The sequence below is a fragment of the Poecilia mexicana genome, unplaced genomic scaffold, assembly GCF_051168715.1.
Source record: "Poecilia mexicana isolate PSO_F unplaced genomic scaffold, ASM5116871v1 scaffold_12, whole genome shotgun sequence".
In the NCBI taxonomy this organism is placed as follows: Eukaryota; Metazoa; Chordata; class Actinopteri; order Cyprinodontiformes; family Poeciliidae; genus Poecilia; species Poecilia mexicana.
In genome coordinates this window covers 5,180,589-5,193,410 of record NW_028263381.1, presented here as the reverse complement: position 1 = coordinate 5,193,410, position 12,822 = coordinate 5,180,589, and the positions used below count along the sequence as shown (strand labels likewise).

The 12,822-nt window shown below is 38.0% G+C and overlaps 1 protein-coding gene across 3 annotated transcripts in view; it reads left to right on the top strand.

Annotated features, from left to right (window-relative positions):
• mast4 (microtubule associated serine/threonine kinase family member 4) overlaps nucleotides 1–12,822 on the top strand; it is a 98,900-nt gene that overhangs the window by 49,747 nt on the left and 36,331 nt on the right. For 2 of the 3 annotated variants that reach the window (XM_088010798.1, XM_014985727.2), the window contains exon 4: nucleotides 1,157–1,188. In XM_088010798.1, the coding sequence (XP_087866924.1) occupies nucleotides 1,157–1,188 (32 nt within the window). Of the gene's footprint in view, nucleotides 1–1,156; nucleotides 1,189–9,280; nucleotides 9,362–12,822 lie in introns of all 3 variants that reach the window. The other variant, XM_014985724.2, reaches the window with a different exon arrangement.

The following is a 12,822-nucleotide window of genomic DNA, read 5'->3' as shown; positions in this document are numbered from 1 at the left end:
GCAGCTGGCTTGCAGTCGTCTGCTTATCAGAGACTCGCAGCTTGTCGAGTTTTAACATTATCTTTGAGTGTATTTCTAAACGGTGTAATTTGTCTTTTAATGAGTGAGGTAAAAATAAAGCAGCCTTCTTTCAGCCAGCTGGCTGACAGTGCACCAGCAGAGGTTCGTATAGGCAGAAAACATTACTGCACGCTCCAAATAGCTCAGAAAACCCAAACTTGAAATTTATTTAGTGATGCATGATTGAAATGAAAAAACAGCAGCAATTTGAATATTCAACTCCAATATCTAAGGTCAGGGCATTACAGATTTATTAAGGAATACAAATGAGTTTGGTTTCTGATACCAGCTAAAAAACATTTTTCGGACGTTGTTCCATTTAGCATTTTATTTCTCCTGATGAATAACTCGTACTTTACTAAGTTTAAGAAAAACAACTCACTAGAGCTTTAGTTGCCACCGTTGGTTAATAGTATTACACTTTTATGCAACAAGCTTGTGAGAAAGGGTAATCTCTGCAGAACAAGGAGAGCATTGTTGGTTCCTGATCTGCTTTCGACCCGATCTTGTGATTCTGCAGCTGCAGACCAATCTCTGTGGTTTGAAAAGCTGCATGAATTCAAACATGTCTCCTAATTTTGCAGGTTGAACCACTGGCACATATCTGACCACTTATCTGACAAACACACTCCAGATTTAAACTAAGTGGGATTGTTTATTATGTGAACATGTAAGAACAATAATGTTTCTTCAGCTGTTGCATTAAGGATCAAACGGGTTCATACACAGATGGAGGCAGAGTAAATACTGTTCCCAGTTTCCTGGGTGTGAAACGGTGAAGCTGTTTCTGCAACAAAAAGATGGAGTTCAAAACAAACTCAGCCTTAAATTCACTTGATTTTCTACAATTTGACTGTCATTCCATCTTGAAGGAGTTTCCCATTAGCATTTTTAAACTTATTGAGCTGAACTTTAATAATCAACATTTTCAAAGTAGATTATGAAAAACAAAGCCTTCTGGATATGCTTTAGGGTTCGATAAATGGGGGTGTCCTTTTATTGCACTTATTCTTTACAGTCTTTTAATCCACATACAGACAAAAAAAACTAAGTTTTGATTCATTTACTTATGCATCATCTTTCTTTGTGTCTGCAGAAGGAGCTGAGTCTTCCCAGAAGAGGCAGTTTGTAAGTACCATTATGTTATGAGCTGCTTGGGCATGTGCACTCCTTTTCATTTCCCCTGTTTGACTCATAAATATCATGGAACTGTGAAAGAAATAACATAATCTCACAAAACACTAGCATTGTGTCAGTTTTTATAATACAACCAAATAAAAAAGCAGTCCAATCCAGCTTGATGAAGGGAAGTCTTGTGAATATTGTGGTGGTTTATAGGTCAGTTCACTGCTAGGCACCATAAAAGCAGATGAATTTGCTTTTATGTGTAGCTTATTGGAAAGCTTGCTACAGTCTCTCACTAGAATTCAGGAGATCCACAATATATCTGCAAGTTGAATTTAAAGCTCAACAAAATAGCGAAGTATTGGATTGCGCTCATTTCTATTTATTCTGGTTTACTTGGTGTAGTGAACTGATACACATTTTAAATTTCCACATATTTATTTATTTTTACTTATAACCACAAAAACGTTAGTATTATTTATTTAGAGTTTATGTGCCTGACTTACACAAAATACTAAACAACTGTAAGGTGGACATGTTTTAAAATTTATTTTACAAATAAAAATTTGAAAGCAAGTAAAAATGTGTAACTCGCCTGGAATTGATCTAAGAATGTTTATTTCTGATACTCAGCAGCTATTTTCTTTCACATTCACAATATTTTTGTGTAATGTTATTAGCTTAGCAATACAAAGTAAATACCTTCTTTTTATTAATATTATTTATTGCTGTGATCAGCCTTATTAACCTATTAGTCATTTCTACCTTGTCACAGATCTTCTTGATAAAATGAAGTTTTCTCCTGTTATCAATAAAAAGAGCTTTACAACTTTATTTTATATAGTCTCAACTGTACACCTGCTCATATCCAGCTGATTTATGATCCGTCATTTCTTTGGCACTTTAAAAGCCAAAATAAACTAAAAGTAATGAATGTAAACCAAAGTGCAAAAACTGTCAAAAGTTACTTCTTTTTTTCTCTCTCTGTGAGCAAAACACAGTTTTTAAGACATAAAAACATGACGGAGATCAACTTGCACCTTGATCAATTTAGCTACATTTTATAACTGAACTTATTGTTGATTGATCCTTTATGCTCTTGCTGCAACCTCAGCAGCTCTGATGGAGGTGACCCTCCACTACTTGCTGCAGTGAAAACACCAACTGCACTCATTTATATTTAGAGCGCCGGAGCCTAAAGTGACCTTGGTAACCATAGCAATAAATGCAAGACAACCATGATGAGACGAATCTGATGACTGGCAAAAATGACTGCCTCGTTGTCTAAAAATCTGGCAGCTTTTTTCGCATCACAGTAGAAGTGACTGTTGTGATGTCAGTGTTTTAGTCGTGGGTAAAAACATCTTAGATATGATACGAGTAAAGAACAAAATGCTCTTCTTCTCTCCTAACCTTAAAGGAAACCCTGTCTGTTTAAATAAAATCGTTACCTGATTCTCTGAGCTCTCTGAGGTTTTACTGTGATAGAGTGCCATCTATTGAAAATTTGATGCCATTAACGTGATGAGCCGTGCCGCCGTGTCTTTAATTGTCTTTAGTCTTCAGTTGTCTTTCAGTTTTCATCACTACTCCATTTTCCATCGCCACATGAGGGAAGGCTGGTGCATTTGGAGTTTGTTTGCAACACATGTTTCACTGGTTGACAGATTACTATTAATAGTTTGAACTTTCATGCTGGCTTTAAGTCCAACAACTCAATCTGTTTGTTGACTATCAGTTCTGATCTCATTTCCTGTCATCAGCACTAACATTACGCTGGTCAAACTCGGGGCTTACTCTCTTCCCCACCAACACATTCCCATGTAACTGGATCTTAAAGACGACCTGCTCACTGTGGATGATCTTACATCCAGTTTAACAGATGCAGTCAGCTGAGCTTCATCAACCTGATCTCTGCAGATGATGTCGTACTCGGTTGGTTTTAATAACCTGCATTGACTTCCACTGTTTTGTTGTTGTAGTTGACAGAAAATGCTGTTGAAATCACGGTCTGCTCTGTCCTATTGCTACTTATTTTCCTGACGAATTAATATGTATTATCCTGAATGCTTTAGCTTCAGTTGTTTCATTAGTTATTTTCTTAAAAACAAACTGCAGTGCTCCTTTCACACCAGTAGTATCTCATTGTCAGGGAAAAGTTTTATTGAGTGGTCAAAACTCAGCCTTATCTGTTTATTGTGACTGTACGTTGTTTAAAAATTAAACCATTGGTTTTACAATAAGCTGTTTCTCATATGGTTTAAAGTTTTCTTTATATGGTCAGGTGCCTTTTAAAATGTTTTACTTTAGTATCGGCTCGCTTTGTGAAACCTATGAAAATATCTTGATAAAGTTGGAGTACTAGTTATCAAACTTTACTATTTCAATAGAGGATATCCACTTCTACGAGTGAGTCATCAGAGGTTTTATGAATCACATTAATTAAATCTTATTAATGAAATTCAGCTGAGTCATCGTCCTTCATGTCTATCTTCATCAGAAGCAGTGAGTTATAACATAAAATAAATTTATTTTATAATCCCATTTGATTCAAACTACTGTACTTCGTCATTTTTCAGGATTTTTAAAGGTGATCGGTGTTTTAGTTGTAATTCTGCTGGTCAACAAGGAAGGCCTCAACTTTTGTTTAGTTTAATGACTCTGTTAAACTGGTGAAATCCTTTGACACCTTTTGCTGCAGTTGTATCTATGGATTGTGTTTTCTTGTGATTTGTCATTACGGACTAATTGATAATCAATCATCCTAAAGTTCTTCTTGTTTTGAACCTGTTAAGTTTACACCTGGTTCTCCAAAGAGCCTTGAACTCAGTGATTTAGCAGCTGCCAACAGCATTCACAGCCATATTTCAAGTTAGCCAGCCCTGATGATCACATTTTTGGCCAGTGTTTGTGTAAAGTAAGTAATGTTGTTGCACTGATTTGCACAAATGGAGGCAGAAGATTAATTATCAGTACAGCTGCACAATAAATTAAACACACTCTCCAACTGAAGATTAAAATCTTAAGATATCTGATGGCATCATTAACTTCCTTGGTTTGTTGAGGATTAATCTGTTGCTTCTTTTGGACTTTTGAAATTGCTCTGACACAGGAAGCACCTGTCATAGACAAAGGCAGGGACCGAGTATAACTGCAGGACTTTCAGACTATAAAAAGTCTGGTCCGGTATTATTTTATCAGCAATATAACCTGGAAGAGATGATCAGCAGCTCAGGGGATTTAAGTTCTCAGAATTATTGCACTGTGGAAAGTTTGGGCTAATTTTCCAGAGTCTGAAGTTGTGTTCACACCAGCCCTGTTTAGTCCTCTTTAATTGAACTTGGATTTGTTCCAAAAATGTGACCTCTGTTGTGCTTGAAATGCGAATGCAAGCAGACTGGAGACCTCACCAAAAGCAGGAAACAAGCTATAGACTGTATGAGAGCTTTAATTTCACATGACATGAATCATGGTTTTCTGCCAAAGACAACAGACAGATTTTACAAACGCTAAAATCTATGAGACTCCATTTTCATTTACATTTTGTGAAGAAGGAAGTTGTTCTCTCTGTCGTAGGTTTTTGTGTTGTTGCCTCATATATTTTTTGGTGCAGCGCCCCACACAGGTTGGGAGTGAAAAGGCTTTTCAAAGGGTTTTGTTAGTTTCACCTGGAAGCAAACGACACCAGCTGAAAATGTAGCAAATGTTGCGATTTTGGTCCCCAATTGAACTAAATCTATCGGGCCATCAGGTGTGAAAACACTATAACGCTTCAGGTTTACATTTGAGTATGAACAAAATTGACAACTTGGTGTTGTGTTGGTAAAAGTCTTGCATTAATTCATAGTTTTAGTTTTCTTTCATGTAATTGGATGTGTGGCAGTTAAATTTCAATAATTTTGAACAGCAAACAGGGATAATAAAACTTTTAAGTTTAAGTTGATCTAGCAAACCAAGGTTTGCTAGATCTGTTCAGCTAGATAGGAACTGAATATTTAGTGCGTAAGCAATCTTATGCTCTGGTTACTGTTTACAGCTTATTGTCTTTTATACAATTGAAAAGTCAGAAGGTCAAAGTTCTTCAGGTTTAGTTTCTTTTCCATTATTGCATTATTTTTACCTCAGCTTTCTGTTACACTTTCTGGAAATTACTAATTATAAACTGGACAAAGGGGAGAAATAAATCTATAACGACCTCCTCCTTTTGTCGTTCAGCATTTCGTACGTCAGCATGCTTATCTGCCTCTGAGTCATTGATGCAATTTAACCCATTTGGGTCTTAATGTTCCTGTTGCTGCTTTACAACAATAGATCAGTAAGGTTGATTTTGAAATCACTGACATTGGTTTATGAGCAGCTCACTTTAACCTTCTGCATGTATATCATGGTTTTTCCAATATTAAAAAAAAAGTGATTTGGAAAACTCATTCCAGATTCACATGTAACTGTGAATCTGCATGTTTTGATTCTACAGATCCAGATTTCTGAGGTGTTTGCTGAGTTGGTCGGGTAGCGAAGTCCCAGATCTGGCCCAGATTACAGCGCAGCTGCTCTTAGAAATGTCTTGTTCCTGCTTAAGTTAATTTATTAAATTATTTTGGTTTAATATTCTACTTTGCTACTGTTTATTTAAGAGTATAATCTGTAAAAAACTGTGGAAAAAACCATTCAAAAATCTCTCAAGTTTTTTCCCCTCCCCAACGGATTATTTAGGGTTTTTTTTATATTTTCAGAAATGAAAACAGGAGATCACTACTTCAGTTTTTTTATGGTTTGATTTCTCCAATCAAGTTTTTCTGTAATACATTTCTGCCACAAATCATAATGCTGTGCATCATAAAAACACAGAAATACAAATGATAAAAAACACAACACTGTAAATCATTAGATTTTGTCAAGTGGCATCGTTGCACATCAAAATTTGTGCCTCATTAATTTTCTACTATTAAAGAAAGATTTCTGTAACTTCTGCACATCTGAACAGAACAGCTACCAATCATGTTTGTTCATCTACTTATTGTTTAGGTGAAACGATTCATTTGAAGAAATCTGAAAGAAAAGAATCTGAGCTGATTTAGGACATTAAGAGTTTTGAAATATCACAATGTACACTCTCATAAATTTCATTTTATTTTTTTACCTTTTTGTTTTAGTTTTTCCCAAGTTTGTTTTTGTTTGTGCCGTTGCCTGTCCCCCTCGCCCCTCATGCGGACGCTGACTCGTTAGCGGTGCGCCGTGTTGTCTCTGTCGGAGATGACATCATCCCTGTGGTTGTGGCAACATTGTGTTGTGCACTGCGTGCCTCATGTTAGCGGCTGTCAAGGTGACTGCACGTAGCAGCACTTCAGTGTATTGCATGAATTTCTGCCATGGAGCACACCACCAGCTGGTGGGGGTGGAAGGGGGGTCAGTGGTATTAAGGAACAGGGGGCGTGTATTAGGGGAGGGAAGAAGGGGGTATTGTCCTGCCTCCATGCCTTTCTCTGCCATATGAGGATCTCATTTGACAGCTTCAAGGTGGAACATGGAAAGACCAAAACAAGGATTGTAGTCCCCCTCCCTTCTTCTCGGGGGGAAGAGGAAACCAATCGGTCTCATTGCACTGTGGTGGCTGGGTTTGTCTCTTTGTCGGTGCAGTGGGGGGGTGGGGGGGTAGTGGGAGCTGGCAGCAGGCAGACAGCGTGAATTCATATCATGACCACAATAGAGCAAACGAGCACAGTTCAGCCATGAAAGCCCAGCGGGAGAGACTGAGAATTCCTGGGCTGACGTTGGAGTGAGTATTTTCTTTCCTCTTATTCAAGGCAACTCCTATTTGTAGCTTCATGTGTCTCTGTGTCAGATTTGTTGCTGTCTTTTCACTGTTGCCTTCTGCTCTAGGCTGTGTTAGCATTAGCAGCATCTGCAGCAGGAAGTCTAATGTCAAATCCTCCCCACCTAGGCAACAGCAGCCTGCCTGCGTATCCGAGTCTGCATGCGTGTTTCTGCAGTTTGAGGTTTTCATGCGTGTATTTCGTGGACAAAATAACATAAAGGAGTGGCTTAATTCGCAGGCGTGAGTGATGACAAAATAACGCACATGTTAGGGGAAAAAAAACATGCCTGGATGTGATCAATAAGGTGGGAAGCGGTGAATTACTGAAGACTGTGTGTTTACATTGGCAGCTTTATCACAGACTGTGCCGTTTTGCACGATTCAATACATGTTTTATTTGGGTCACCGAGGCATTTGTCATGGTTCTCCGTACTTAAGGGTTTAAATTTTGCAGCTGAGCCAATTGGATTGCTGAATGACGTTATTTCTATGCAGATTTTTGGGCCGATACTAAAGTAACTCAATCATTAAACAAAATGTTCTAACCCACTTCTTTTTCCTATAGACAATGAGAACTGGCAAACACATTCTTACCTTTGTGTCTAAGCAAATTGTGCTCACTGAACATCATCCTTTTATTAATTTATTGCGGTGTTGCCATGGTAGTATTTGATTTTTTTTTTTTTTTGTCAACAAACCACACTGAGGGACCAAAACTAACAATATTCCTTTTCTGACACGCATCATCTGCCTTAGTATATTTGTGAATACTGAAAATATAAAAAACGGTTCATTAACAATAATAGAGATCCACCAATCAGAATTTGTGATCAATTTCTCATCTCCATGTTTTTAAGCTTTGACCAACTGATGGCTTTTAATTGATTCAAATGATTCTTTAAGAGCTAAAATAGGATCTAACAAGAACAACACAGATACTCATTCTAGCCTTCCTGTTGTAGAGATTTAATTTTATTTAGGTTTAGAGCGCAGGCGATGTCAGATGTATATCGTTACATTCCCAGAAAGCTTCCAGCATTCCCAAATCCAACATGCTCCAGGATGGATTAAAGTTTAAACTTTAAATTATTTTAAAAAAGCAACTTTCTCATACCTTCCTGGTATCCACTGAATGCTGCATTTTCTCTTGGTCTGTTGCAGCCTGAATGGAGCACAGAAATGTCTCAACATGTCAGAGAAAATAATTCTCACTTAAAATGTGTCTTGCATTTCTGCGCTTCCTCTGATTTTATTTTAAATGGCTTCCTAATGCCAAAAATGTCAAACATTGAGTTTCTTCCTTCACTAACAACATCTACACTGAAGAGTGTTGTTGAATGCACAGTTTGATGGAGCTTAGGTTTAACTTTTTTTCTTTTTAATTTCTGATCATCACTCGGAGCAAATCAAGCTGAACGCAGCAAACGTCTCGGTGGATCTGTAACAGTAATATTTTAAAATTGTCCTCTAGTTGTTAGTCATTTTTTAATCACAATTATATCTTTTAAAAGAAATGGAAAAGCTGCACTTGTAAGGGACTATTTTTATTTTTAGGTATGTTGACTGTTCAAGCAAGATGATGTTCTGTTGACTCAAGATAAACACAGAGGAAAATGCCTGGCATGTTGGTCTAACATGTCACCGCGTTCAATAAAATCACTGACAATGAGAGGTCTCCTTAGCATCGCACTAAAATCGTTATGAAAATTCTCAAATTATTCCCTAAATTAAGTAATTTATTATCATGTTACTGTTGGCTTATTTTTCTGGTTTGCTTTGGGCTCTTTCCACATTTTACTATTTGATGAATGGAAGCCACTGCAGTAAAAGTAACTCACCTTTGCTCTGCAGTGCTGCTGGCAGTCCAGCCGAAGCAGAGATTAAACATATGACCTCGCACGGTAAAAGGTAAAAGCTTTCCTTGTGATCGCAGAAGCAGGAACAACTCTGCTTGCAACCTCCTCGTCAACCTTTGGTAAATTTCTAACTCCTTTTTATGACCGTTCGCCTTTTTAACAGGTGCTCTTTATTGCCTGCTGTCATTTTAGTCTGGCACAGCCCACAGGCTCAATGTCAACCAAACACTGCAGAAACCAGACAAATGCCTTGGGAACCTGCTCCTCAAACACAATTAGATTGGTCTGACAGGGATCATTTACTGATGCTGCCGTCTTCATTTTTGCTCATGTCAGAGCTGCGCGGTGGCGGCGGTTTGTGGCGGTCTGACTGTCCTGTATGTGATAAAGGACATCTATTCACTGCACTCCATTTAACTTACAGCCTCACTCCCCGAAGCTTGAGCCCCACTCCCACTAGCCCCTGCAGTCCGTGCAGCCCACTGCACGCCTTTCATTTCTGGAGGTAAGCAACAGTTGTTCAACCGTGGATGTCTTGTGGGGTTTTTTTTTTTTGTTTGTTTGTTTGGTTGCCAATTTTCTTTTTTCTAACGTGAAGCAGAATCTTCAGTTTGCCCTCTAAAACGTCAAGCCCCATTAAAATGCCGTAAGAGGACACGGAGCTTCTGTAATGTTGATAAGGCCACCAACCCCCCGCCTACCCTCATCATGCCCTGTTCTGTTCTGACGTTTTGCTTCTCTTTCATGTGCTAAGTAGGATTTGGGGCATTAGCAATGCATCAAAGTGAAGAATGGATCCAATCCTGGACTGATTCATTTTGGAATGAAAAGTCCTGCAAATAATGGAAGCTAATGATGGCTAAATGTGTACATTTACCACTTAGTTATGGACTAGTTTGTAGATACTACCTGACCTTGTGTCTTATATATTTCTTTATTTTGTAATATGGATCTACATAAAGCTTCTTCTTTGATTTCAGGTTTTCTAGACTAAAAGGCAATATGTACTCTTGGACAACCCCCTTTTTTTCTATTCTATATTTAAATATATTTTTTATAATTTAAGTCAAACTTAAACAAAATGAATAAGAACAATCAGCAGTTCATACTGTTTTACCAGTGTTACAAATCCTGTTTATTTTTGGATGAAATGATATATTCATTGTAAGTAACATGGCGTTTACATTTGACCAATATTTAGAGAAAAATAAGAGTGGTGCACTGATAAATCGACGCAGATTTCTTGAATTGCGGGTGATCTATGATCGGCTGATACTTGCATGTGAAACCGATCTCATCTGCCTCTGCAAAGGTGTGAAAATCGACCAATCTGAATCAGCAGGTCAAGCTTTGAAATATCAGTGATCGATTAGAAAACTGCAATTGGTGCATCTCTAATCCCCATCCTTTGTTTTCTCCATCAGTGATTTCAAGAACATTTCTTGAATACAATTAAATTAATCAGATGGAGTTCAGATATTCCTGTTCAGGTTGAGTCCATGTCCTTGCTAGTTTTGGTAACCATCAGACCAGTAATGGAAACTCCACCCAAAATGATTGGATTTTTGTTGAGCATCTTTCCCTCTCCTCTTATTGCCACTTGGTAAATATTCTGTGCTTGAACTTGCTCCTTTTGCAACAAATCTCTCTGACATTTCAAGTTCATATCATTTGATGCTAAATATTTGCTGACAGTTAAATGTTTGAAATGAAACTTGCAGCATGTTTGGGTCTTTTTTTTCTTCCTCTCCATCTCATTCAACAGACTTGCTTGTTTTTGAGAATTTGCAGCATCAATGAATAGAATGAGACACCCACCCAACTCGCTCTTGTTCTCCTCTTGTGCTGTGCAGCTTTCACAGACAGTCAAGTGAAGCAGGCGGTAAAATGAGTCAGCTGCATACAACAGCACTGAGCTGGTTTTTTTCTTCTTTTTTTTCTAAATGCAGTGTTTCCTGTGTGATCAAATGCAAGATTTGATTTCATCTAATACACCAGTGCAAATATTGAATGTCATCATATAATGAAAAGCCCAATTTAATACGGTTAGGAATATCATTTTAGAAACATAAGCAGCGGCTCTTTGCACTGAGAGAAAATAATGGTTTCACTGGTGAACCAAAGCAGGTCATAAGCTCCCAGGCAGGTGTTCAACAAATTACTTCCTGTTTTACCTAATAATCGTAAGCCAAGGTTGTCACACACACGTTATTAGGTTAGGGTGGCAATGTTTGCAGCATATTATTGTTAGTAGAAAGCAAACATAAAGGACCTGGATGTAGAGCAGAACATGCAGAGAACATGGTAATGTGAAGAAGCACTGATTCAATATCTGTATCGGTCCCAATACTGAAAATAATTCTATATTGGGTATTGGTGACAATGTCCCTGATCCATGAGCAGATCTATTCAGTCTAATTCTACGCTGTGTTCCCTGAGTGACGAGACCTTTCATTATTTATTTTACATTATATATAGAGTTTCCTAAAGTGAAATAGGCAACTCAGAAGTGCGTAAGCGCAGCAGAGGGACAGCTTATGGTAAACACAAGGTCACATCATTCACCCTCTGTATTAAAGCAGAAACAGCTTGGACAAGCGCCACGCCGTACGCAGGCTGTGTACGACTGAAGGAAAATATTTGGAAACACAACAAACTGCATGTTTTAATCATAGCATTATAAATCGGGAAGCTAAGAAAGATTTCCACTCCTATATAGGACAATAAACAATAAATTTACATGATAAATTAAAACGAGTTCGGTTTCCATTTGCATCACTTATCGTTTTCCTCTTGGGTGACAAAAGTCTTCAGTCTGGTGCTTTGGTCTCAACCAGCTTATGTTTTGTAGGACATTTTTGTTTACAGATTCTTCATGGTTCATTTTATTTGTTGTTTCTGTTGGTTTATTATGGATATTTTAAAATTTCCCTTTCCAGTTTTAAATGTTAGTTAGAATTTAAAGTTTATTGATCTTTGAGAATATGTTCTTGCATTATTATGCCAATATCATGATATTACTAGAAAATGGTCTCAAAACATTATTTATTGCGATAACTTTTGGGAAAATTTATCATCCAGCAAAATTTGTTCCTGTGCCAAGCCCAGTCCTGTTATGTCAATTTAGAAAAGAAAACTCATCATATTGAAACACACAAACTTCAACTCAACTGTAAACTTTGTGCCACAAGATGGAAATAGATTTATTATTGTCTTTTTATTCAGTGTTTTTTTAATGTAGCATTATTTGAGTCTGTCCTGATGAGGGTTTTTTTATGTTTATCCTCGTCGTCTCCAACATTTGGCTGCAACAACAACAAAAAAAAAAAAACTGCTCGAGTCTTAACAATCAAAGCAAGCAAAGTCAAACTGCAAGTTAGCACCAATAAATGTTAACAAAACACAACTGTAAAAACTCGCTCATGGGAAGGGAAGCTCTCTAAACTCATTTGTCAGACGTTAACAGTCTCGGTGTGTAAAAAAAAAAAAAAAAAAAAAGTAAATGCGCGTTTTGTTTGTTTGACTGAGTTTTCCACTCCGCGGCTCTCGTGCCGCTGTGTGCAGGTTTGACTTTGAACCGTCTGAACTGTCATTTCTTATGTGGAGCAGCGAAACGGAGCAGAGCCATAATTAGAGTGAAGGCTGTCACATCAGCCTGCAGGGAGACCGGCCGACCCTCTCAGAGAGAACGCGCTCGCAAACTCCAGCTTTTTCGCTGTCGAAAGCGACCTCTGATGACACTTTATTACAGAAGAGAGGCACAGGGAAGTGGGACCAGTGGTTATGTGCCAGTCATACTGGTGTGTTTTCCTTTGTCGGTTTTGCTCTGCCTGTCTCGCTCAGCTGTTTTCCCCTTCCTGGCAGAGCACTTGGCAAGTGATTAGAGTCATCTACAACAACCTGAGTGTCCTCCGGTCCTACTGTGCACATCATTTTACTGTCCTCTACTGCTGTAATATAAGTTAA